The sequence below is a fragment of the Protomyctophum bolini genome (genome assembly GCF_963924005.1).
Source record: "Protomyctophum bolini genome assembly, chromosome: 7".
Classification (NCBI taxonomy): Eukaryota; Metazoa; Chordata; class Actinopteri; order Myctophiformes; family Myctophidae; genus Protomyctophum; species Protomyctophum bolini.
The window spans coordinates 14,627,629-14,652,694 of record NC_137868.1 but is presented as its reverse complement, the minus strand read 5'-3'; the positions used below and the strand labels follow the sequence as shown (position 1 = coordinate 14,652,694).

The 25,066-nt window shown below is 46.2% G+C and overlaps 1 protein-coding gene across 1 annotated transcript in view; it reads right to left on the bottom strand.

The window, feature by feature from the left end:
• Positions 1-25,066, bottom strand: part of fhl3a (four and a half LIM domains 3a) — a 49,013-nt gene that overhangs the window by 14,119 nt on the left and 9,828 nt on the right. Inside the window, exon 2 of the mRNA XM_080767950.1 lies at positions 37-209. Coding sequence (XP_080624076.1) covers positions 37-209 — 173 coding nt within the window. The remainder of the gene's footprint in view (positions 1-36; positions 210-25,066) is intronic.

Below are 25,066 nucleotides of genomic sequence, written 5' to 3'. Positions count from 1 at the left end.
ATGGTTTATAATAAAAAATAAAATAAGTGTGTATACCCTGGCGTCGTGGGCGATGAGCTCCTTGCACTCGTCACACGTGTTGGAGAACAGGCTGTCGTAGCAGGGGATGCAGTAAGGGCTGTCCTCCGACTGGATGTACTTGCGGCCATACAGCGACTCTTTGCAGTTGTCGCAGTCAAAGCGGTCGGCCATCGTCACCTTCTCGAAACCTGAAACACAGGAGATGCCGAAAGTTAGAGTTGCCTCAACTCCATTTACAATGTCAGGCATTTAGCACTGCAGACTACAGACTAACAGTCTAGTGCTTCAGTAAACAATGAAGCACTAGACATAATGTCTAAACAATGTTGTTTGTTTTTACGTCCGGAGACCCCTGCCCAGGACAGGCTTCAGACACGTGTCCTCAGGAGACTTGGCTCAGACCTGAACCCATTTGATTTATCGTTATGAACCCGTTGTGACCACATGCCCTTACTGACGTCGACCTCAGGCGGGGTTCGAACCCACAACCTTCCACATGAAAGGCAATCAAAAATAATAATCTGTACATTGAACAATAGGATACCAAGTAAACAATGAACTGTCTAAGGCCCAAACCGCACCAATGCAACTCCTTGCAACAAAACAGTTTTAAGGAGTCAAGGACATGTTACACCAATGCAACTCCTTGCAACTGTTTGTAAGGAGTTGCATGGCGAATCATTGGTACACGTGTGATAACTTTATGCTATCTAGAATAGATTACATTTTACGTTTACGTAGGCCTACATTTTGGCTCCGGAACTTTCCAGCTGTGGACATAAGCCTGATTAAAGGTGCAGTAAGTGATTTTCTTTTGTTAAAAAAAGTGTCAAATAGCCCTATATTCTGATAGCAATCATTGCTACAGTAAAGTCATAATAAGGTTTGTTCAGTAACAGGGGTTACGGTCTCAACTTATACCGTCTTTATTCGTTCTGTAGTCAAATGCGAAAGGAAATAAAAGCCTGGGTACCGAGGCTATTTGTTCTGTAAAGCACTTTCTATTCTTTGTCATGAAGTGAAAAAGAATAAATAAAGTTTATTATTATTATTCCAGATGCAGGATGAACAAGTGAAATTGATGACAAAGAAACGAGCTGACAACATTTAAACTGGACCACTATAAAAAAGATGCTGATAGATGGTTACTATATGAAATTGGCAACCCACCTAAAAATGGATTTTCTGTTTATTAAAGAAATGGAAAGACGGGGAGAAACCTGTCACTGAACAAAACTCTATAGCAATGATTACTGAATCTGAATATAGATCTTTATGCTTTTCACAAAAAAATGGGAAAATAGAGCTCATAGCTCATCTACAAACTCACACCGTGACGGGATGCGAGCTTGCAGATCCACCTAACTATTTTCAGCACGTAACACAACAGTGTTACGTGCTCAATTTATACAGAGTATATGCTCAATTTATACAGAGTATAAATTGAGCAATAGCGTGGACGATGAGGACAGCTGGGGGAGGACAGAGACACACAGTGGACCATGAGGACAGCTGGGGGAGGACAGAGACACACAGTGGACCATGAGGACAGCGAGGACAGAGACACACAGTGGACCATGAGGACAGCGAGGACAGAGACACACAGTGGACCATGAGGACAGCTGGGGGAGGACAGAGACACACAGTGGACCATGAGGACAGCTGGGGGAGGACAGAGACACACAGTGGACCATGAGGACAGCTGGGGGAGGACAGAGACACACAGTGGACCATGAGGACAGCTGGGGGAGGACAGAGACACACAGTGGACCATGAGGACAGCGAGGACAGAGACACACAGTGGACCATGAGGACAGCGAGGACAGAGACACACAGTGGACCATGAGGACAGCTGGGGGAGGACAGAGACACACAGTGGACGATGAGGACAGCTGGGGGAGGACAGAGACACACAGTGGACCATGAGGACAGCTGGGGGAGGACAGAGACACACAGTGGACCATGAGGACAGCTGGGGGAGGACAGAGACACACAGTGGACCATGAGGACAGCGAGGACAGAGACACACAGTGGACCATGAGGACAGCGAGGACAGAGACACACAGTGGACCATGAGGACAGCGAGGACAGAGACACACAGTGGACCAAAGAGGACAGCAGACTGTCCACCTGGGAGGTCTGAGTTCGATCCCTGGTCGGGTAATACCAAAAAATGGGACCCAATGCCTCCCCGGGTGTCACTCAACATCACGGGTTGGATTGGATGGGGGTCAGATCAACTACAAATGATTCCCGAGCGCGGCACGGCTGCGGCTCAGCGCTCCAAGAGATGCTTCAAAGGCGGGGAACAAATGTCACTGCGGTAACGTGTGTGACAAATAGTAGGACCGGACGTTTGACTTCGAGAGAGACGGAGGTAGAGGTGTGAGGAAAGTTTCCGTCGCTTCACGTCCCTCCCGGACAGAAGTAGGACGCCATTAGTGTAGGGTTTCTCTGCCAATATTTATACTGCAAGTACCGCTGCTCATGGGATTTACACCGAAATAAAATGAAGAGAAGGAGAGTGGCTGGGTGGGGGGCGGCGTAGAGGGAGAGAGAGAGAGAGAGAGAGAGAGAGAGAGAGAGAGAGAGAGAGACAGACATAGATGAAAAGGGTGAGAGAGACAGGGAACAAGAGACAGAGAAAGACAGGACTTTCATGAGAGGTACAAAACGCCTATTAACTTTTATTGCCGAGCGATGAAAGTGATGTGCAGAGGGAAGGGAGAGAGAGAGAGAGACACACACACACACACACACACACACACACAGACACACACACAGTCACACACACACAGAAAGAAATAACAAAGTAACACAGCTTTTTACCGTGGTTCATTGCGAACACCTACACTACAGTATGTACCGTACGGTACTGTACATCATATACCACCAAATGAGACAGAAAGTGTGTGTGTGTGTGTGTGTGTGTGTGTGTGAGAGAGAGAGTCCATGCACGTGAAAACAGCAGACACTATACAGCTGGGTCATGCAACCAGCAGGCCTACAGTATAATACCGTAACCATACGTCCATGACAAAATTGGTTAACATCGCCTCAACCACTTGAACCCTACACACATCGGTTATTTGAACAGCGCGACGGGTTTTCTATTTTCAAAATAATCTTTAAAGGGAGGGGGGGGAGGGGGGCGCAGGGTGTCCCTCCCTGGAACAAAATATTTTCAGACGGTGGTCCTCGGCCAAACACATATATTATTAACATGGGAGTCCACGGCGTGAAAATGTACACTAGACACACACTTGTTGGTGTTGGATTGGCCCCTTGATCATAGCCGAACACACGTACAAAGTGACAGAATCTATTGCGGGGAGCATTGAGGCAACCAACACTGTAGTGGGGCTGCCAAAACATGACAGCATGGCTGGGGGAGTGATACGGCCCTCTGGCAGAGTGCAGTTCCACCTCCGCCCAGGAGGGAGAATAAAAAATAATAACCACCTCTGATATCACAATCAATCAAACTTCACCCCGAGGTGCTGCGCTGCCTGGCTTACACACCACGCCCGCTAAGGCAAAGTACAGCACGCGAGGAAAGTATGTGTTTACACATCGGCACGCACACACACAGTATCAAATACATAGACACACACAAGCATGCTGATATACTCATGAAATACCTACACATTCTGAAATGCAAGTGCACAAATACGTACATACAAGCACACACGTGCGCACTCGCACGCACGCATGCACACACATGCGCAGGTAAGTTGACAGACAGACAAAGGAGGCTAGAATAATAGCCAAATCACACACATGATACATCATCAAAGACAACATCAGTCCCAGACTCTCACGTTTCATCCGTCTGAGGCCTCTGTGAGATAAAAGCTCCTAATGAGTCAGGGTGTGAGGGGGGGGGGGGGGGGGGACCACCTCACCTGTTCCCCATTCTTCATAAATAACCCTGTGACGCGCTCCAAGCTAAAACCGCTGTACGTCATACACCCAATCTGGAGAGTGGCTCTCAGCACCCCCGCATTGGCCTTTAGACATAAATTAGCCAGAGTAAATACGAGGTGGCCTTGTGGCCGTGTGTATACGCTGGCTCACATCACTGGACCTCCCATATCTCTCCATCTAATAAGGGAGTGGAATGGATACCCCCTTTTGGACCAGACATCTCAGGTTGTAGACGGTATCCATCTGGAGGTTCTGGGGTGAGGAAAATGTCAGCACAACCTCTTATCTCCATCTATTCTAACTTTTTATGTTTCTTTCGTAAATGAAATGGTATACTGCATGCGTGTATAGGAGTTAACCACTTAAACCTGAAATACTTTCTAGTACAGCAAGCAACAACGCAGCGCATTGTGAGCTGATCTGCTGTTTTGCCAAAAGATTGTGTATCTTCACCTATTATAGCTACTAGCCCTTACCCGTTGTGAGATATTGCCCCCCCCCCCCTCCCTTGCAGGGGGTACTGCGCCCTGGGTGCGTTTTCACATTTTGTATTCACTAAAAAATTCATTATTAGTTTATAAGTTGTTAAATTGGAAAAAGGGCTTCATTAAGACCTCCATATTATTATGGTCAATACCTGTGTGAAAAGTGGGAGTGATTGGTGCAGGCGGTGAGAAGATACGGCAGTGTTTCTGACACACATTCAGACAGACAGACAGATATTCAGACAGACATTGACTGAATGATAGTATGATGATGATGATGATGATGATTAGATTAGATTTTAGCGTTGGCTAAAAAACAACCAAAAAATCTTGAAAGTGTGAGAACTAATAGATTTAGAAGCCATTCGTATAGAATCTCCCCTCAGGTCTTAATAATACCTGTGCCGTTTTAGATTGGGCGCAACGTTTGCCAAAGTGTTGCGGACACGTTTAATAGCGACAGCCCCGTGACCAGCAGCACCTGCGATAAGAATCAACTTGGAGAGAAGAAGCGAGTTGAAAAGCACTGCTACGGTGCTATGAGCTCAGCCTTATCTGCACAGTGGCAGCCAGGTATGTGCCGGCCGCGCTCGCCAGGCCCGCCGAGCCGAGCGAGACGCGGCATGACTCATGGTGGACGGGAAAAGCGAGCGAGCGCTGCCCGTGACGTCTGATGTCAGCCTCTGGTTCCAAAGTGAATCCAGCAGCTGTCAGCAGCTGTTTATTGCTATTCCCCCCTGGCTGCCCCCCCCCCCCACTTCATTTGTATCATCTGCTCGGTAAATGGCTGCAGAAACTTAACCCATTTTGGACTGAAAAAATTTATTTTTTTTAAACCTCATGTTTCTATATCAGTGGTTCTCAATATTTCATGTCAAGGACCCCCAAAAATATATGAAATTGGCCGCTGACCCCCATCTGAAAATGTGTTGTTTCAGGGACCACCTCCCAGAAGCAAAGATTTTAGTTAAAAACGTTCGCTCTGAAAGAGTACATATTCAAAGCTTTGCACCACATGTTCATGATTAAAAAAAAATAGCAGACCTACAAGCTCGTAGCGTTCTACTCGGTGGCGCGCTATGAGCTTGTAGATCACAACACTTTTGTAGAAACAACACTTTTGATGCCATCAGCGTTCAGCGTACAATTGTAAGTCAATGAGGAGCATATTTTGAATTATTAATTTCTAATCACTGGAGCAATTTATTTTTTCTTGCCCACATTTGGAGTTACATCATGGCAAGATAACAAAGACACAATCCAAACCTCTACCAAAGTGGTCTTGCACTTTAACTAAACGTATCAATACTGCAATATAGACAAATACTCTGTTACTTACAAGTAAAAGTCAGGAGTTCAAAAAGTACTGGCATCAACATGTAGATAAAGTACCCAAAGTACCAAAATCTACAAGCTCACAATGTGTCTCATTAAAAATGTTACTTAAATACAGTACTTGAGTAAATGTACTTAGTTATTTTGCACCACTGCTTGGTTAACTTCTTGGGTGGATCAACATCCAGGATTCCAGGATGTTCCAGAGGTGGATTATTTCCCCTCACGGCTGCACTCTCATGCAGGCAGGCAGCTCTACGGCTGCACTCCCATGCAGGCAGGCAGCTCTACGGCTGCACTCCCACGCAGGCAGGCAGCTCTACGGCTGCACTCCCACGCAGGCAGGCAGCTCTACGGCTGCACTCCCACGCAGGCAGGCAGCTCTACGGCTGCACTCCCACGCAGGCAGGCAGCTCTACGGCTGCACTCCCACGCAGGCAGGCAGCTCTACGGCTGCACTCCCCTGCAGGCAGGCAGCTCTACGGCTGCACTCCCACGCAGGCAGGCAGCTCTACGGCTGCACTCCCACGCAGGCAGGCAGCTCTACGGCTGCACTCCCAAGCAGGCAGGCAGCTCTACGGCTTCACTCCCACGCAGGCAGGCAGCTCTACGGCTGCACTCCCACGCAGGCAAGCAGCTCTACAGCTGCACTCCCACGCAGGCAGGCAGCTCTACGGCTGCACTCCCACGCAGGCAGGCAGCTCCACGGCTGCACTCCCACGCAGGCAGGCAGCTCCACGGCTGCACTCCCACGCAGGCAGGCAGCTCTACGGCTGCACTCCCACGCAGGCAGGCAGCTCTACGGCTGCACTCCCACGCAGGCAGGCAGCTCTACGGCTGCACTCCCACGCAGGCAGGCAGCTCTACGGCTGCACTCCCATGCAGGCAGGCAGCTCTACGGCTGCACTCCCACGCAGGCAGGCAGCTCTACGGCTGCACTCCCACGCAGGCAGGCAGCTCTACAGCTGCACTCCCACGCAGGCAGGCAGCTCTACGGCTGCACTCCCACGCAGGCAGGCAGCTCCACGGCTGCACTCCCACGCAGGCAGGCAGCTCCACGGCTGCACTCCCACGCAGGCAGGCAGCTCTACGGCTGCACTCCCACGCAGGCAGGCAGCTCCACGGCTGCACTCCCACGCAGGCAGGCAGCTCTACGGCTGCACTCCCACGCAGGCAGGCAGCTCTACGGCTGCACTCCCACGCAGGCAGGCAGCTCTACGGCTGCACTCCCATGCAGGCAGGCAGCTCTACGGCTGCACTCCCACGCAGGCAGGCAGCTCTACGGCTGCACTCCCATGCAGGCAGGCAGCTCTACGGCTGCACTCCCTTGCAGGCAGGCAGCTCTACGGCTGCACTCCCAAGCAGGCAGGCAGCTCTACGGCTGCACTCCCAAGCAGGCAGGCAGCTCTGGTCAGGCCTTCCTCACTACAAGTGTATTTATGGTCTCAGGAGAGATGTGGGTTGGAGCTAAAACAACCAGGCTGACAGCAATCAGTTAAGATTAGGTAGCTCACACACACACACACACACACGCACACGCGCGCACACACACACACACACACACACACACACACACACACACACACACACACACACAGAGCACGGATGGGAACGGTACACATGCAAAGGTTCCAAAGCCCCGATACATAAATACGGATTACTTAAAAAAAAGGGGTCTTGTTTTGGTTTTGGGGTCTTGTAGTATCGACATGTCAGAAGGGATCAGTAAGAGTAACAATCTAAGAGTGCTGAGTAGATGGCTTAAAGTGAACTCTCCGTGCCACGGGTTCACAGAGGGCCATGACGTCAGTGTGTTGACCTCCAGTGGTCTGTGTTAAGACGTGACCCAATCCAAAAACCGCTGACCCAAAACCCCGGCCCAACATCCTTTCCCCAACATCGGCCCCCACGAGGAGGGAGAGGGGATTTGCATACATGTGTACAGGCGTGTGTCTGTGTGTGTGTGTGTGTGTGTGTGTGTGTGTGTGTGAGAGAGAGAGGAGGGGAGAGGAGAGATTGGATCTAGTCCATGTTGAAGTCCAGTGCGGAGGCCTGTTCTCACAGGGCTTTGAACCTGGCTTCCTGGCAAAAGATCCATTCCCCCGCATGCTAGGACCCTGTGACTAAGAACCCCACTCTGTTAATAAAATACCCCCGCATGCTAGGACCCTGTGACTAAGAACCCCACTCTGTTAATAAAATACCCAAATACCACAGTCATGACTGACTCCGATCGAGAGAGAGAGAGAGAGAGAGAGAGAGAGAGAGAGAGAGAGAGGGAGGGAGGGGGATATATCAAGGAAATCACCACCACCCCCAGTGAGGACAATGGCCTTAATACTGTTGTTTACAGAGTATTTTAGCGCTGCAGAGCAATGAAGGTATTAGTCAGAGATGTATTCCATTCTCAGGCTGAGGCTGTAATGATCCAGAGGGATTTGGGCTGAGTGGCATATTGAAAATATATCCAGATACGGTGAATGCTGCGCTATATAGGTCAACCTAAATGACTCTGCACAAAATGCTCTTCTCTGATTCTCTTAACCCTTTCAACACTGTCGTTTGCTAGCATGTGGTTTGTCTTTCCCGTTTTAATGAGTACATTTACTCAGGTACTGTAGGCCTACTTAAGCGCAATTGTATAGGTAGCCTACTTTTACTTGTACCCAACTACATCTCAAATAGGCCTATTATACTTTTTAGATCTACAATTATCTGAAAACTTTAGTAACAAGATACAAAATATACAAATTAATCATACTTTGTACATCATCTATTCGAAAACAGTTGACCTACATACAAGCTCACAACGTGTTGTGATGCGACACATTGTGAGCTTGTAGATTTTTCTTACCGGTAGTATATTTTGATACCAACTTCTCATGTACATGAGAAGTTGGATTCAGTACTTTTACTTGTAACAGTATGTCTGCAGTGTAGTATTCTTTACTTTATGAACACATTTTGAGTACATTATATTTCTCCACCACTGAGGATGCGGGCCAATGTAGAGACACCACAGAATATCAAACCAATGGCAGCTAACCTAACCTAACAGATGATGTACGGCGCTGTTGCCATGCAACATACAGTAGTGCCGGTGGGTTACTGGGGAGGGCTGGAAGCTACCCGGTCCAGTCCGGACTCACAGGCGAGCCCTGCTAATCCCCTGCCCAAACTTTGCTCACGCTCCGGTTCACTCCAAACGTACAAACTGCACACCGTCTCTGCCCGGGTGGGAAACCTCATAAGTCCAAAACTGTTACTTTTCAGGGTTCAAATAACAGCAATAGTAGCTGATCGACAAGCTCGAAACTAGAGCGTGTGGATCTACTACTTTTGATGCTTCCGTGCGACGCTTGTAGTATGAGCAAGTGGGACGTTCATTTACGGGGGAAAAACAACACAAAAAGTTCAAATATGAAGATAAGAGGTTTTTGCCCGACGGCATCGACATCCTATTAGGAATGACCCTGGCAACAGGCCTCCCCCCCCCGCTCTCCTCCCACCCAATAGGAGAGTGCGATTGTCAAAGATCTGTTTGGCTAAGACTAGACAAAGCAGTGGACTGTATGTTACATAAACACAGGAGACAGTTGGTAGCAGAAGGCCGAACGATGAAAAAAAGAAGAAAAAAACCCTTTACGGTAAATGGACAGCAGATTAAATTTTGTCCAAAAAGAACCCAATTATGAAATACATCTCTGGAGATCATGCAGTGCATCATTAATGTGTCCACTGCCTAGTCTCATGATCATCGTATTTGAATGTGTTGAAGCTTATTGTGGATTAGTAAGTGTGTGCATGTGTGTGTGTGTGTGTGTGTGTGTGTGTGTGTGTGTGTGTGTGTGTGTGTGTGTGTGTGTGTGTGCGTGAGCGAGTCAGGCGAATACATGGCCTTGGGAGGGGAGAGAAAGACAACACCATGAATGTGTCTGTACATTAGTTAGCAGGTGTTTAGGGTTCAGTTGAAGGCTTTGTTTGTCCTTGATGACTGAGCAGAACAAATACATTGTAAAGACACGTGCACTGCATGCACACGTGCACGACGTACATACAGTACACACACACTGGTAGTGTGAAATGACCAGACGTTAGTGATATGTATAATGTGAAATGTAGTTGTCCATGTGCTACTGCCTACGACTGCAAACACCCCCCCCCCAAAGAAGTAAGCTCTATAGTCCAATAGAAATCACTGCTATAGACTATAGAGTGTTTGTAACGCAGCAAGGGTCTCCCCATTTCTCCAGCTCTTTAGTAAACAGAATCTTCAGGTCAGGTTACCAATTTGTCTGCTCTTTTTTTTCACCACTTCCAATTTCCAATTTCCAATTTTTTGGATACAATTGGTATCGTTATCTGAACATTTATTTTCTGTTGATGCTTAATTGATGCATCAAGGAAGGCAATTATGTTTCTGCACTGTCAAATAGGTCTGACTACATCTATTTATTTAAAATAGCATCTTAAATAAATGTTGTGAAAATGTGTTGTGACTTTGATTGAAAAGTTTGAATACAAATAGTTCCAATGGGATCTAAATGTAAGGTTGCAAATATGCTTATCGGTTTTGCGAGGATGAGGGGGTACCTGCATTTTTTTTGGGAACCCCCGATATAGGGGAATATCATTGGGTTATACAGTGAGCTGTGAAGACATTGCCAGTCCTTCCTCCCACCCATTCCTATATCTTAACTGTCACTTCAAAGCAACCACAATGTGCACAACTGTATCCACCCCTGATAAGCCTGGTGCTGTAGACGGTTGGAAACAGTGTCATGCTCTACCAGTGACAAGGCTGGCAGACCTTTGGATATTGGATAATGCCATATGGTCTGTGCCGAGTGCCAACATACTGCATGGGGCGGTTGCCAGTGCATTAACCACTTGAACTCCAGCACCCATATTCTGGGGCCAGAAATAGCAGATCTACAGTACAAGCTCACAACGCGTCACCATGTGTCACATTATCGTGAGCTTGTAAATCTGATTATTCATTAGGTGAGGTGAGTAACTCATTCTACCAACAAATCCCTGGCCTTTAAAGCTATAAACCAACGCTATTGTTGCCATTATTTACACAGCCATTTCTACTGTTTTATTTGTTGGCCGCATGCCAGCATTTATGAGTCTGTTGTGTCTGCCGTGATTTTTACAGTCCGTGGCTGCAGTCACAGGTGTGGATTTTATTGTGCATAGTAAGCCTGCTTTATACAAAGCAGTGGCCTTCACAAAGACCAACTTAAAGTGCCTGGGGTCTCTCTCTAGCAGCTACAGTAGCTGACTCCCACACTGCTTTGCTTCGCTGTACTTGTCATTATCATTTTATGTACATTGCAGATACATAAAAATGGCTCTGAGATGGCTAACAAGAGCAGACAAGTCACAACGCCACACAGCAAAGGGTGTCGTTGATAAGTTCCTGTAAGGAATGCATAGATCTGTTTCCTTTCATGCAGACTCCGTAGGGAGAGAGTGATGATGAGGAAATGGAAGATAATTCAGATAGAACAAGGTACATGCAAGAAGGAGGGCGGGGGGGACGGGACAAGGAGAGGGTGACATTTAGAGGCAAATGAGTGTTGGAGCAGGATCTTAACCTGATGACATGTCTTAAATCAAAGCAAAGCAAAAGTGAAAAGGCTGTGTTTGGATAAACACATAGCATCACAATGCACTAACTCAGTCTGCAGCTTGGACATCATCCAGCCAAAGTAAGGCTCTTTGGCTGGGTTGGAGACGGTGGGGGGGGGGGGGGGGGGGGGGGGGGGGGGGCGGGCTGCTGGACATTCAAGTATATCATTTAAGGCAGTGCAGGCCTGGCGGAGCACATCTAAAATAAAGCACAATGTCAAAAACACACTTGAGAAAAGTTCATCCGCGGTACACTCTGCCGGCCACATGGAGAGGGCCTGACAGGGGATGCTCCTCTCGTGTTATTTATTCATGACTGTTTCCATTTGGTGACTCCAAACGCAAAAATAACAAAAGGCAGGAATTGCACAAGGCTTTTTTTTCTTCTTTCAATGGCGCAGAACTAATGTTTGTGTCAGGATGTCAGAGAGATTACAGTCACGTTAGTCTTCAACGGGACACAGACCAAGGTCAAGGTCCTCCCCGGGAGGCTTCCAGGTCCGCATTTTCTCAAGGACCAGTCACTCCACAGAGTAAACTGTGCTTGTGTGCTTGGAAATGTTACTTAGTATTTTTTTTCTTTCACAGCACTAGATTTCAGAGACTTTTTGACTAAACTACATTTCTAGGAATGGGAAATGTCAATTATGAATTAACAACTTCACACAGCCAGTGCGGGAATCTGTTTTCTACATGGTTCGAATCCCAATCTGCAACACAATTCACAAAGTCACTGTATAAAATTGTGTTGCAGATTAGACTGATTTCATAGTCTGCGTGGGGGTCCCTGCTTCATGTCTCTCTCAGCTAATGGGCCTGTGGCCTCAAAAGAAGACCCCTGGTTTAGGAGTTAGGACATTGACATTCCACTCTCTTGGGGTCCACACAATGAAGCAACCCACGGGTCTGACTAGGGAGATGCTAATATCCGCACAGGGTACATCTGGCTACACTTTCCGTGTGCTGCTCTTGTTGGCTTCGGCTATATCAGATAAATGAAGTCCAGTAAAGGACGGAGTGAGCCAATGAATCTTATCGCAGGAAGAGGAGGAAATTGCTCATGAAGGATAGATAAAGCCACGACCATTCATAAACACATGTGTGGCATTGCGTGCTTGTTAAAACAACAACCCGGGAAATAATGCTTGTGAAAAAAATAAAAAAAATAAACATTACCCTGCTATGTGATTAACATTTGGATCCAATGTTATCCACTTGAGCCCTTGTGTGATGAATTGCGGAAATAGCTGATCTATGAGCTCGCAGCACAACACAACACAGCACAGCACAGCACAGCACAGCACAGCACAGCACAGCACAGCACAGCACAGCACAGCACAGCACAGCACAACACAACACAACACAACACAGCACAGCGTTATGAGTTGTATCTGGGAGAGCTGCAATTTTCACTAATTTGGAAAATAATTTAATTCTTTGAATATTTGGTAATGATGCCAGGTTGAAAGTTTGGCAGCTGCATTTTTACTTTGCTGAGCCATGAAATCGAGCCCAGAAGTCTGACATTGATTGGTAACAGTGTTATTTTTTGTATTGGATTCCCCACAGGGGAATCTTAGATCTTGTCATATAAGAACTTAATGATATAAAATCTCGTCATTGGCAGGCAATGTTAAGTAACTTCCCTTGCTCAGAGCCTCAGATGGTAAAGAAAAAAGAAAAGAGGCAAAAATATATAGGCTATCCAACCAAGCATTAATATTCTAACAATGCATCATGCCCTTTATTGCAAACAAAGACACTAATCCGCCCCACCCTGTACACCAGCGTTCCCAAAGCTTTCACGGGTTGGGACATTTATGGCATTGGGCAATCTGTGGTCATCACAGTTTATACAGCGGGCCCGGCACATGGCCGCAGATTGGATGCTATTGGTAAACAACATGAGGCCTCAGCATGCGAGATGATACACTTCTGCATTGGTTTCTCCACTAAGAGGAGAGCACGGGCCACCCACATCTGAAGGCCGGCTGTATACCGTACCATATGCTGTTGGTCAGTGGTGGAAAAAGTACTCCATGCATTTTTTACTTAAGTAAATACTCCGGAATAGTCCGGAATTCAAAATTTACTTGAGTAAAAAAGTACCAAAGCTTTGTTGTCAGAATGTACGCACGCACGCACGCACGCACGCACGCACGCACGCACGCACACACACACACACACACACACACACACACACACACACACACACACACACACACACACACACACACACACACACACACACACACACACACACACACACACACACACACACACACACACACACACACACACACACACACACACACACACACACACACACACACACACACACACACACACACACACACACACACACACACACACACACACACACACACACACACACACACACACACACACACAAAACGCAATAAGTTAGAATATGGAGATGACATAACGATATATTGCAGTAATTGTGTGTAGTTTAGTTGTTGTCACAAAATACCATGCCACACCTGGTCTCACGGAACACCATGCAGCGTTAGAGCTGTTGGTGAACCACTGCCATATCAAAGCTTCACAGGACAATGTCCTTCTCCCACGGGGTTCTTTTCAGCGCCAGCGGTGATCAGACCTGTGGCGGCTCCTCCGCGGAAACAGAGCCCTCAGACTTAAGGATAGAAGCGTGGCCAGAAGTCCAGACACAAGAAAGCTAACCTGTCATTGTCCCTGAGCATTTAAACAGCGCCTGGCGCGCAGTGGGAGGCCACGAAGGGCCCAAATCAAAGCCAACACCATAAACATAAAGGGGGAAAATGAGTACCTGTGGCAGCAAACGTCACCGTGGCCTTTGTAATTTGTCCCCCTCCAGCCAACTTTTAATGATCATGCAGATGTAGGGTTATGAGACGTACAGTAATATTAGGCTTGATGTTGTGGTATGGACACCTTCAGCACAGAGGATGGATATCAAAGTATAAACCTGATTTATGCCTGGCTGTGCACCGATCTACTGTAAGCTCACAATGTGTTGCAGCACAACGCATTGTGTACAACCACAATAAGGACCAAGGAAAGCTGAGTGCAAAGGACAGCCAGCTTGCTAGAATTCGACAAAGCTTCACATAATACAAGGATTTGATGGATTGGTTTGTGCAGTATTAAGGAATAAATGCCGTCATCACATCACAGCACTTACAAGTCTTCTCTCACCTGTTTTTCATAGCACTTATATTCACCATTGGGTTAACCCTAACCCAATTGATTTTATTCTTTTTCTCTTATCTGCTGTACAATATATAATGTTTTCCTGTGCCTGAGAGCATGCTGCAATCACATTCTTCATACTACACTATGTGAACATACTTGGCCAATAAACAGAATATCTGTTCTGTTCTTCTTGCTTGAGGTGGTAAATGTAAGTTTGGTCAAACTTAAAAAAAAGAAAACACAAAGATTTGTCACAAAATAGGGAGACTGTGTGTTTGCGAATGACACGTTTTTGAAAGAGAGCCCGCAGCTAGAGCTGCAGTCGTCACATCTCACATGCCTGCAGTCTCAAGCCCAACGTTCCATAATGTTCCACCAACACCAAACAATAACATTGCAATTACTCTAAATCATACAGTGCTCTGTAAACCACTGTGGGGGGAAGGTTTGGGACTCAGAATTGAATTCAAATGTATTTTTACATCACTGTGTGCGGACAGTCAAAGGACTACATTTTTGGCCTACATTTGTCTTCCTTTGAAGAAAAAAAAGGAAAATGCTGCCATACGTTAAGACTTTCACATCTGGTTTGCATCGGGGAAAATATGCAGTCAACTCCTGTGTGCCAGGGGAGGTCGACGAGAGAATGCAGGAAAGGCTGTCTTTTCTTTCTGTGTGCTGGTATTTGCCAGAAAATGTTTAGATGGCAGAGAGGGAAAGGTGGAGAGAGAAAGAGAGAGAGAGAGAGAGAGAGAGAGAGAGAGAGAGAGAGAGAGAGAGAGAGAGAGAGACAGACAGAATCCACACTTCTCCAGCTCCACACAGAAGTGTGGAGAAGGACATTCCAAATCTGAAAGCAAGTGCAGTGACACTCTTGTTTCCTCATTAGCTCCCGTGGGGCCTACGAGGAATGCTTCTTCTTAACAAACTGAGTTCCATAGAATCCCAAGTACCAGGTAAAATTCTTAGGTCGGTTTTGATTCTGAGATTGGATTCATGGTGTCAAACAACATGGGTAAAATAGGAAGTGCAAGAATGCGGGGCAAAGGGTGCAAATATAGAGACACAATATTCAGCAGAAGGATTCAATGACTCTCGTGCACACAACAGTGCATGACGCACGTAACTAAGGAAGTCACTAGGGAAGACAAGACAGAGCAGAGTGGTGACAGTTGTGACTGCAGGAGGGCTCCCCCACCACCTTGGCATGGGTTGTCCTCTTATAACTGAGTAGCTGCGTTCAGTTTGGGGATGGTGGCGACGGCGTTGGGTGGGGTGGGGGACTGGGGGGGGGGGGGGGGGTTATATTATTTGTCTTTGAGCAAACAAACATGGCCTCTAATCCCACGAGCACGGTCATTCCTCAGTTTCCCAGGGCAGATTCATGTCCAAACATGGCCATCGTCGTCGTCAGTGGTAACTGTACTGTCACAGTCTGTCACAGAGCACATGATGACATTTCATACAGGACAGTCTAAACTGTCAGAGTTACCCAGTCAGAGTTACCCAGTCACAACTTCTTATAGGGAGGAAATTCGTACACAAATTCATAGCCCCGTTACAATGCACTAGATCCCTGTAGGCAACCTGTGTAAGCAACACCTACCATCAGCTCCCAGTACTTATTTACCGCACCACTTGCCGCACCCAAGCTGTGCTACTCATACTATGATTTGCCGGTGCCCGGCTGCCCGCTATCAAACCCATGACCCTGTTGACCAAAGGCAAGAGCTCAACCGACTGAGCTATCTAGAGATGATGTATCATGAATTCATTCCATCTTTCATTCCTTTTAATTAATGATGAAGTCACTATCGGCCACTTAGCACAGAGGCGAGAGAGTAAACTGGATGCCCCGCCTCCACTCTACTTCCCATATCTGCTGCTAAGCAGATATATGGGTATTCAAAAAGATATTTTAAAATGCCAAACAGACGACAGCTTCCATGTGTGGCTTTAAAGGGGCGTAGCTACAGACTCTACAGTATGTGGCATTCAGAGATTGTGGAATAGTTGTTTGGCATGAGGGACCAATTCGCTGGGGACCCCCTGGAACCCCCTCAAGGACCCCTGGGAGTCCCCGAACCCCAGGGTGAGACCACTGATCCAGTCCAGTAAATGTTCAGCTCAGCTGTTATGGCGTACTGTACTGTACTGTACTGTACTGTATGCTGCGTCAGGTCAGGGTACTCTAACTCGCAACAGGGCTAATTCACTTAGTGCTTTGCAGCACCCCTGGGGAGGATGATGTTTTTACTAGACCATTCCTCTGCAGGGAAACAGGAGGAGCCCTTCTGATGCAATATCTTTACTGGAAAAGTGACACTATCATTTGTGACTCTGACTTGACCTCTCCCTAATGCCTATTTATGTTTGCCTTTACGGTTTGCCAGACAAAATTATGTTACTATACTGCAAAGCTTCAGCTATGTGCACGCATGCACGAGTGAGCGCACATGCACACACGCACGCACTCACGCACGCACACACACGCACATGCACGGATAACGGTACATATACTTTATGACCAAATTACTGGGGGCAATAACAGTAAGAACGAGCTACATACATAAAATAAGGTATATGGGATACAGCATAACATAAAGTAAAACTATATTCATCCCCAGATTGTTTAAGGAGCTAATACTGTACGTATGTAAGAAGAGAAGTCAAGTAGATGTTCCATGACAAAATTAATGTACAGTATAGCAGATATCAGAGCCTGGTCCACTATCGTAGGGTATGTGGTCTCTTATCCCGTCTTTCCAGAGCTGTGTATTTCATTTCCTCTGCTAGAGACAATTCAAATACCATCCTTCCTGGTTTCCTGGCATACAAATTACAAGTCACCCTCGTCAACTTCAACTTCTTAATTTACTGTCAAATGGACCGACAACATTGTGCACAATAAACTCCTAACTCTGAGGGTGTAGAAATGTAACCTTATAAACATTTGATTATTGCATAAACCAGACTTTTTTATTTTTTTAATTGTCTGGTCAAAGTAACCACCCATGTGCGTCTGACATTGGGAATTGGGAGGCACAGTGCAAACGTCTGAACCAGCGGTTCACGGCTATTTGTAACCCACAGTGTCCAAAACACCCAAGGTTGAGTCTGAACCAGAAAGAGCCAAAATGGCTCCCCCAGATTGGTCACGTTCCCCCAGGTGGTCTGGTATGACGTCGCTGAGTCAGCACAGCTCACGCGGGGGCATCAAGGAGCGGGGCTCGGGTTTCAGGGGCTGCACACTCAGCAATCTGAGCACGCCTCGATGACCACACGCAAATGTGCTCTGCAAACCGCACGACTGTTAGCAATTATTCCTGACACGGCCACGCACGCACAAAGAAGCAACTCTGACTCGTGGCTGAAGTGATGGTACCAACCTGACCACAGGGTTCACTGCTTTTTTATCCACTTAAGCCCTATTTTATGCTTCATTTTATACAAGTAAGTATAAAGTTTGCATATACTTTGTTGTTTGATTGCACATCTACAAGCTCGCAACGCATTGACGTGCAGCAATTTTGGCTATTTATCAAATTTGTAGAAAAATGTTAGAAACTTAGCCAGTGTGTGCGTGCATACGTGTGCGTGATGCCGTGGACTTTGCCCACTATATGAGAAGGGAGAAGAAGAACCTCTCCTTCTTGAGAACAGCTGTGCATATTATCTCCCACAAGTGCAACAGACCAAACTGCTCTCACTACAACAAAAAAAAACCACCCACCCCTCCAGTTCTCTCTCTAGCCTAGCCTTGAAATGATGGGCTCATATGTGAGCAGAAGAAAAAGATGGAGAAAAAAAGAAAAAAGAAAACATTACGTTGGCCCAAAAAAGCAGGAGGGAGGTGAACCTGCCAAATGTGAAATGACTGGGATGAATAAGGTTGGAGTCATTTCCAGTATATGCAGCCATTTTTTCCCTTCTCATGCACATCTCCCTGGCAACCTGTAAACAGTGCCCTCATTCCCCAGCACCATAAAACTTTGGGCGGTGACATAGGGCCCTGGCTTCATCCTGTTCAGGGTTCACTGAGGGCACTACCGTGTCCCTGAGTTATCCCTGAGTTATACTTGGTTGGGCATGGTGTCACTGAAAGATAGCCGCTCTACAAGCTCAAGACACGTCGCGTTGTGAGCTTGTAGAGTGGCTATTTTGACCTCCGGCTATTTTGACTCTGATTCCTGCTGAAAGAAAAAACAAATAACCACCAAGACTGAAATACGGATTCTGATCAGTGCATCACCAAGAGGGATGGTGCTATATAGCCTTGCGTTGCGATACTAATATACCAATCGCTGCACTGCTCGGGCAACATGCATATGCATGAGAGGCAGATGAAGGCTGGCTGCGCCAGGCATGGTGCTGCAGGGAGTGATGGAAAAGTACTACTTTTTTTTTACTTGAATGAAAGATACAACCCCTTCTGGGACACATCTTCAGTAATGTTCCTATATATATATATATATATGTACATATGTAACGTTTAGCACCCTGAGCTGGAATCGAAGTATCGAACCCTGATCTCCAACTCAGCAGACCAAGCAGACAACAAGGCACGCCAAGAGAGCTAGCTCCCTTTGAGGAACAAGTTACGGCCGGGACATTTTAATATATGGTTGACGATACGATACATGGACGATATTGGTTCATTATGGTGATACGATACGAATCATTGATTTAAAGATACAGTAACAAAGAAATTAACACTTTAGTGCGTTGTATTTTGAATTGATACAATCAATTATTTGCATTGCAAACGATTCGATACAGATTATTTCCATTGCAAAACAATACGAGACAAAGTCAATGTTGCTGTTTACATTTCAACATATTTCGATTCTTGAAACTAAAATCGGTTTTTCGATGCAGTTATATCGTTACACCCCTACTACTTAGTTACAGCCGGAGGCCTAATTTCTAGTCTGCTGCTATAATGATTGCCCTGATTGGAAACACCTGTTTTATCGACTATATACAATATATATCTATGCTATGTGTTAAATCTCGAAGAAGGCAGCTTGTCTGCCAGAATGTCAACATAATAAAGTTGAAGTACTGCATCAGTTATGAGTATCTGCAAGAACATTAAAGGTGCATAAACTGATCGTAAAACCCAAGGTGCCTGGAAAATGACCAATGCATTAAATGCTGTACGTTGAGCTTAACAGCACACGCTCCATCCATTTCCATTGTACAAAACTGGTGAGTGGTGACCTAAAAATAGGTGTGGTGACGAGAGAGAGAAAGAGAGAGAGAGAGAGAGAGAGAGAGAGAGAGAGAGAGAGAGAGAGAGAGAGAGAGAGAGAAAGAGAGGGAGGGTGACACAGACATTTGTCTTCAGTCATGTTGACTTCTTTTTGAAACATCTTTGCTTGCCATTTTCCAGTCGTAAAAACAAATGTCTCTGTCCTTTCCTCTGCTATTGGCTGTGAGAGCAAAACTGGGTTCATTTCCTGCTGGACGATGACCCCTTTGACCAGTGTGGGGGCAAAAACAATGAAAGGTCCAATACAAAATGAACACACACTGTGCTTCTTCTTCCTGCCCCCCCACCCCACATCACCCCAAACAGAGACATCTCTGGCACATCTCACTCTCTCGGATGAACATCACGCACATATAGTATATGTACACAGTCCCACTCACGAGGAATAGCAGGCGCACAAAGTGTAAACAGGCTGACACAGACATGTAAAAAGGCAAAGTAACGAGAGACAGAAACATATTCTGTTAAGGCTTTTTTTATTCGTCATTGCACGACAGTGTGGCTCTCTGAAATCAGCCAATCTATAAGCTCTCAATGCTTTGACTAATGCCTTGTCACATAAGGTGAAAATTTAAAAAGAACGACATTTTTCGATTAATGCCTCTAATTAACTGAACTACAAAAAACCTGAAATGATCAAATCGCAGGGAAATATGCACACACACAAACACATGCACGCACGCACACACTTGTGCGTTATGCAAAGCGAGAGAAGACAGAGGGCTCAAGCACAAGAAAATAAACATGTCGACAGCAGCCGCCTGTCTCGGGGGACAATGGGTGACTTGTGCAGGAAGAGCGGACCCAGCAAGCAGCTGCATACACACACCAGCAGTTTGTTTAAGTCTCTTTGTGGGGACTTCCCGTTGAGTGTAATTACTGCTCATATTCACAATCCCCGGCTTTTCTGCTCACATAAATGATGCTGATAAGATCAAACAATTTGATATATTTAGGAAATGAGTTTCAAACAAAGTTGGCAGTTCTTGGTAATACCAATCTAAACAAGACGGATAACAGATGATGAATTGGAACTGGCCTGATGTGTTTGGGGCCGACTACTGCCAAGTCACCCCTTTTAGCCCACAGTCCTCGCTGATACAACAGACGATGAGGGATCTTGCGCACTCAAACAATGATGTCAGCACTGGTGAGACTGCGTAGGAAAAATCGAAACTGTAGTTGATGATTAAAATCACCGTGATTGCATCGGAGATTACAACACTTTGGTAGCTTTGCCCAATGGAAACTAAAGCCCCCCCCCCCTTTAGCGAGTTAGGATTGTGGCAGAACACGTCTCTCCCGTGACCCAATTCTTATGAATCCCAGCGGACTCAAGAAATAGGACCACCTCTTTTTCCTACTTTCTCTGTCTCCCCATTGTCTTTGACCTTCACACGGCTTACTGGTGGAGAGTGAGTCACGTGTCTAATTGAACGTCTGGGCTTCTAGTTTTAGCATCGGCAGCCCAGCTTGCGTTGATGAATTGCCGCAAAATCAGGAAGTGCATATGTGAGGGGTGCACCAGTTGAGGTCAGTGAACTGAGGGTCACCTAATGCCCCCCCCCCCCCCCCTCCCCCTCCCCCCAAACACACACACCCTCCCACCTCCGTACCGCCAGGAGAACGCCCCGGCTCTGAAATGCAGCAGACAAGGCCGTGTGGCTGGAATGAGCTCACTTCAAACGTGTCCATAAATCATACTGCCATGCCCAGGACCGCCTCCGCCCGCCCCTTCTCCCCCAATACCCCCCCTCCACCCCCAACCACCTTTTCTGACTGTTGTCCTCCAGTCTGGGTCTCAAACCAAGGCCCTTCGTACAGTCACTCGCTTCATTCACACATAACCTCTATGTGTGTATTGCTGACACATTGTTATTTTTTTTGGTGTCATCATCCGCCCACACCGCTAGGGTAGATGAGTTTGATCTTGTGGTAACATGGTCAACAGAGGGGTCACGGGCACGGCAGTTAAATCACGGCGGCATTAAGAACGGGGGCGTGTCAGACTGTAACTAAACACGGACTGACATGAGAGACAGATCATCGTCGCCATTGTCTGAAAATAGCAACTCTATTACTCCCTTTAGTTAGACCATGGATCTCGTCGTTGGACTTGTCCGAGGTTCAGTAGTAGAGTGTCGAGGAAAGGCTCGCAAGTTCAGAAATCCAATTGCGAGTTGCTCGACTTTGCCAGAGGAGAGCCGCAATCCGTCAGCTCCTTATCTCCTATACTGTCACACACTGGGATCTCTTTATCATGCAGCCATGCAAAACACCATTCATCTTCCCTACCTAATTCATTACAAGTGATAAAATGCAAAGTCCCAGCTCCAGTTGTTAAATGAAGAGACAACGTGAGCACAGGTGCTTTGGTAAACACTGATAGCGTGGTTGAATTATGTTGCTTCCCAACACAGACCTGTCTATCTCTTTCAATCTATTAACAACACCCCCCCCCCCCCCTCTTGCCCGAGCCTACCCCCCTTTATCCCGTTCCTCGTTTCTATCAAAGGTGCTATAGGGGAATTCTTTGCTTGTAGTTAAGGAACACCAGGAACAGAAAACCGACTCCAACAAAGACAGTGTGACGATATAGCAGAAGGCTCTGTTGGCCTGTTCATCAATCACACATTTTCCTGACACAAAGTGTAAATTACCGGGATATATGGGTCACGGGCACTTCAGAAGAGACGTGTTTTATGCCCGACACGAGTACACTGATGTATTCGGCGTGCAGCGATGCAACACATGCTTGTCCATTACAGGGTTGCATATATGGGTTCATAATTGATAATTTAATCAAAATCAATTAGTAACCAATCCCAATTTTGGGCAGGAAAAAGAAACCAAGGCACTCTTCTGGTGAAAAATGTTATATGAAGTGGCTAGTTCAGAATAGAAGTTAAAACTGGGATAACCCTGCACACATAGCGGCCAGCACAACCTTCTTCAGGGTATTTTGGGCATGTCATTGTGTGTAAAATGCCAGGTGCAGAAAGATCTCGATTATGAACATCTACCGTATAATCACTGCTGCAGCCCCTATCAGCTCACGGCTTCACGTTGCAGCGTTATGGATTTTAATGCCGTTCAGACTATGGGTTTTATGGGTAAGTCTCCCATTGGCTTAGAGGCCAGCCTAGAGACGAGGCCAATCATGAAAAAGTGCACACTGTGGTCGCTACTAGAGGGAGTAGCAAATGTAGTCCAGGCGCTTTTCAAGCACCTGGCAAAAAGAATAGAAACAAATAATTATGGTTAAGACTATACTGGAGGCAGTCCTAGCCCATCACACACAACCATGTAAACTAAAGGGTGCCCATCGTACTGTCCTACTCCGAGCCCATCACACACAACCATGTAAAGGGTGCCCATCGTACTGTCCTACTCCGAGCCCATCACACACAAGCATGTAAAGGGTGCCCATCGTACTGTCCTACTCCGAGCCCATCACACACAACCATGTAAAGGGTGCCCATCGTACTGTCCTACTCCGAGCCCATCACACACAAGCATGTAAAGGGTGCCCATCGTACTGTCCTACTCCGAGCCCATCACACACAACCATGTAAAGGGTGCCCATCGTACTGTCCTACTCCGAGCCCATCACACACAAGCATGTAAAGGGTGCCCATCGTACTGTCTTGATGATTTCTCGTCAACTCAACCTAAGGCCTGTCACAACAATTACAATCATTTGAGATAATTGCAATTATTTTGCAAAATGGTCATAATCTTCAAACATTTTAAACCGTGTTTGTGACACATTGTAAGCAAGTAAAACAGCTATTTCCATATATGTATTTTTAAAGTATAAAATTAATGATTACATTTGTCTTTGTATATTTAAAGGACCACTTTTCTTCATATAATTGGCCCTCACTAATGTTCATGATGAAATACCACAATTGTTTCTACCTGTGTCTCATAGGAGGGCTGTGGGCAGTTCAGAATCCTGTCCACCAGTGACATCATCGTTTTAATTATTTCAAAAAATATATATATTTAGATTTTTATTATCATCACAATGCCTTTTCAGGAATAGAAAGCCTGCAGTTTCTATTAGCTTGGATTCCCCATCGATGATGTCACTGGTGAATGGCTTTCTGAACTGCCCACAGCCCTCCCATGAGACACAGGCGAAGTATAAAAAGAATTGTGGTACCGGTATTTTATTATGATCATTATTGAGGACCAATTATATGTCAGGTTGAAAAGTGGTGAAGTGGTCCTTTAAGAAGTTATTTGTCATACCTGGCCTGTGCAATTTAAAAGCCTACAAGGCAATCCGAATCCTGTTGCCGACAACACAATAAAAACATATATCGCAATAATTTCTACTATGACAATGAATCATCAACTTAAATGTTGTAATCATGACACTGATGACAGCCCTATTACTTCATTCTTTTTCAGCTAGGATCAAACCCTAAACCGCTTCTATTTTACCAGCGTTGGGAAAACGGGCGAAGGGGATGAGGGAAGGGAGTAGGGGGGGCTTGGGGGGAGGGGGGTGCTGAATACTTCCAGGGTGAAGTCATGGTTCTAGTGTCACTGGCCCTATGCTGTGCTTTGCTCACCGTCTGGCCCCCATTCTACCCCATTGATCTCATTTCCACTGCCAGCATTGGATGTGGTTCTGTTTTAAGCTGGATGCCTAGGTCCCTTAAAGCACCGACCCAATTGTTAACGTATGGTGAAACTTTACAAAAAAAGGAAAAAAGAAATGTACAAAAAAAGAGTAAAAGAACAAACAACTTAGTGATGTTTGCCAGACTCTTTGAGAATAATAGAGTAAATGTGTACAGTATGCTGTGTTTGAGCTGAGATCAGTGAAGAGAGGGAGGGGAGAGGGAGGGGGTTATAATATGGTAACCTATTCCTTTAATATCACATACGCTACATCAGTGGTTGTCATTTCAAGGACCCCACAGTTTGGTATACATTAGGCCACGGACCCCCCATAACTCCAAGAGTGTACACTTACTTACTTACTTAAGAGAGTAAGTAAGAGGGTGTAAAATGGAACCAAATTACCGTCCATTTGGTTCCACTTGCACGCCCTCAGAGGTACAGACCTGAAAGTTTGGATCCTAAGTCAAATGTATCTGGGGATCTTCCATTGCAAAATAAATTGGCCCAGGCCCAGTGATATTGTCTGATTGTGCTAGGCTGTCCTAGGCAC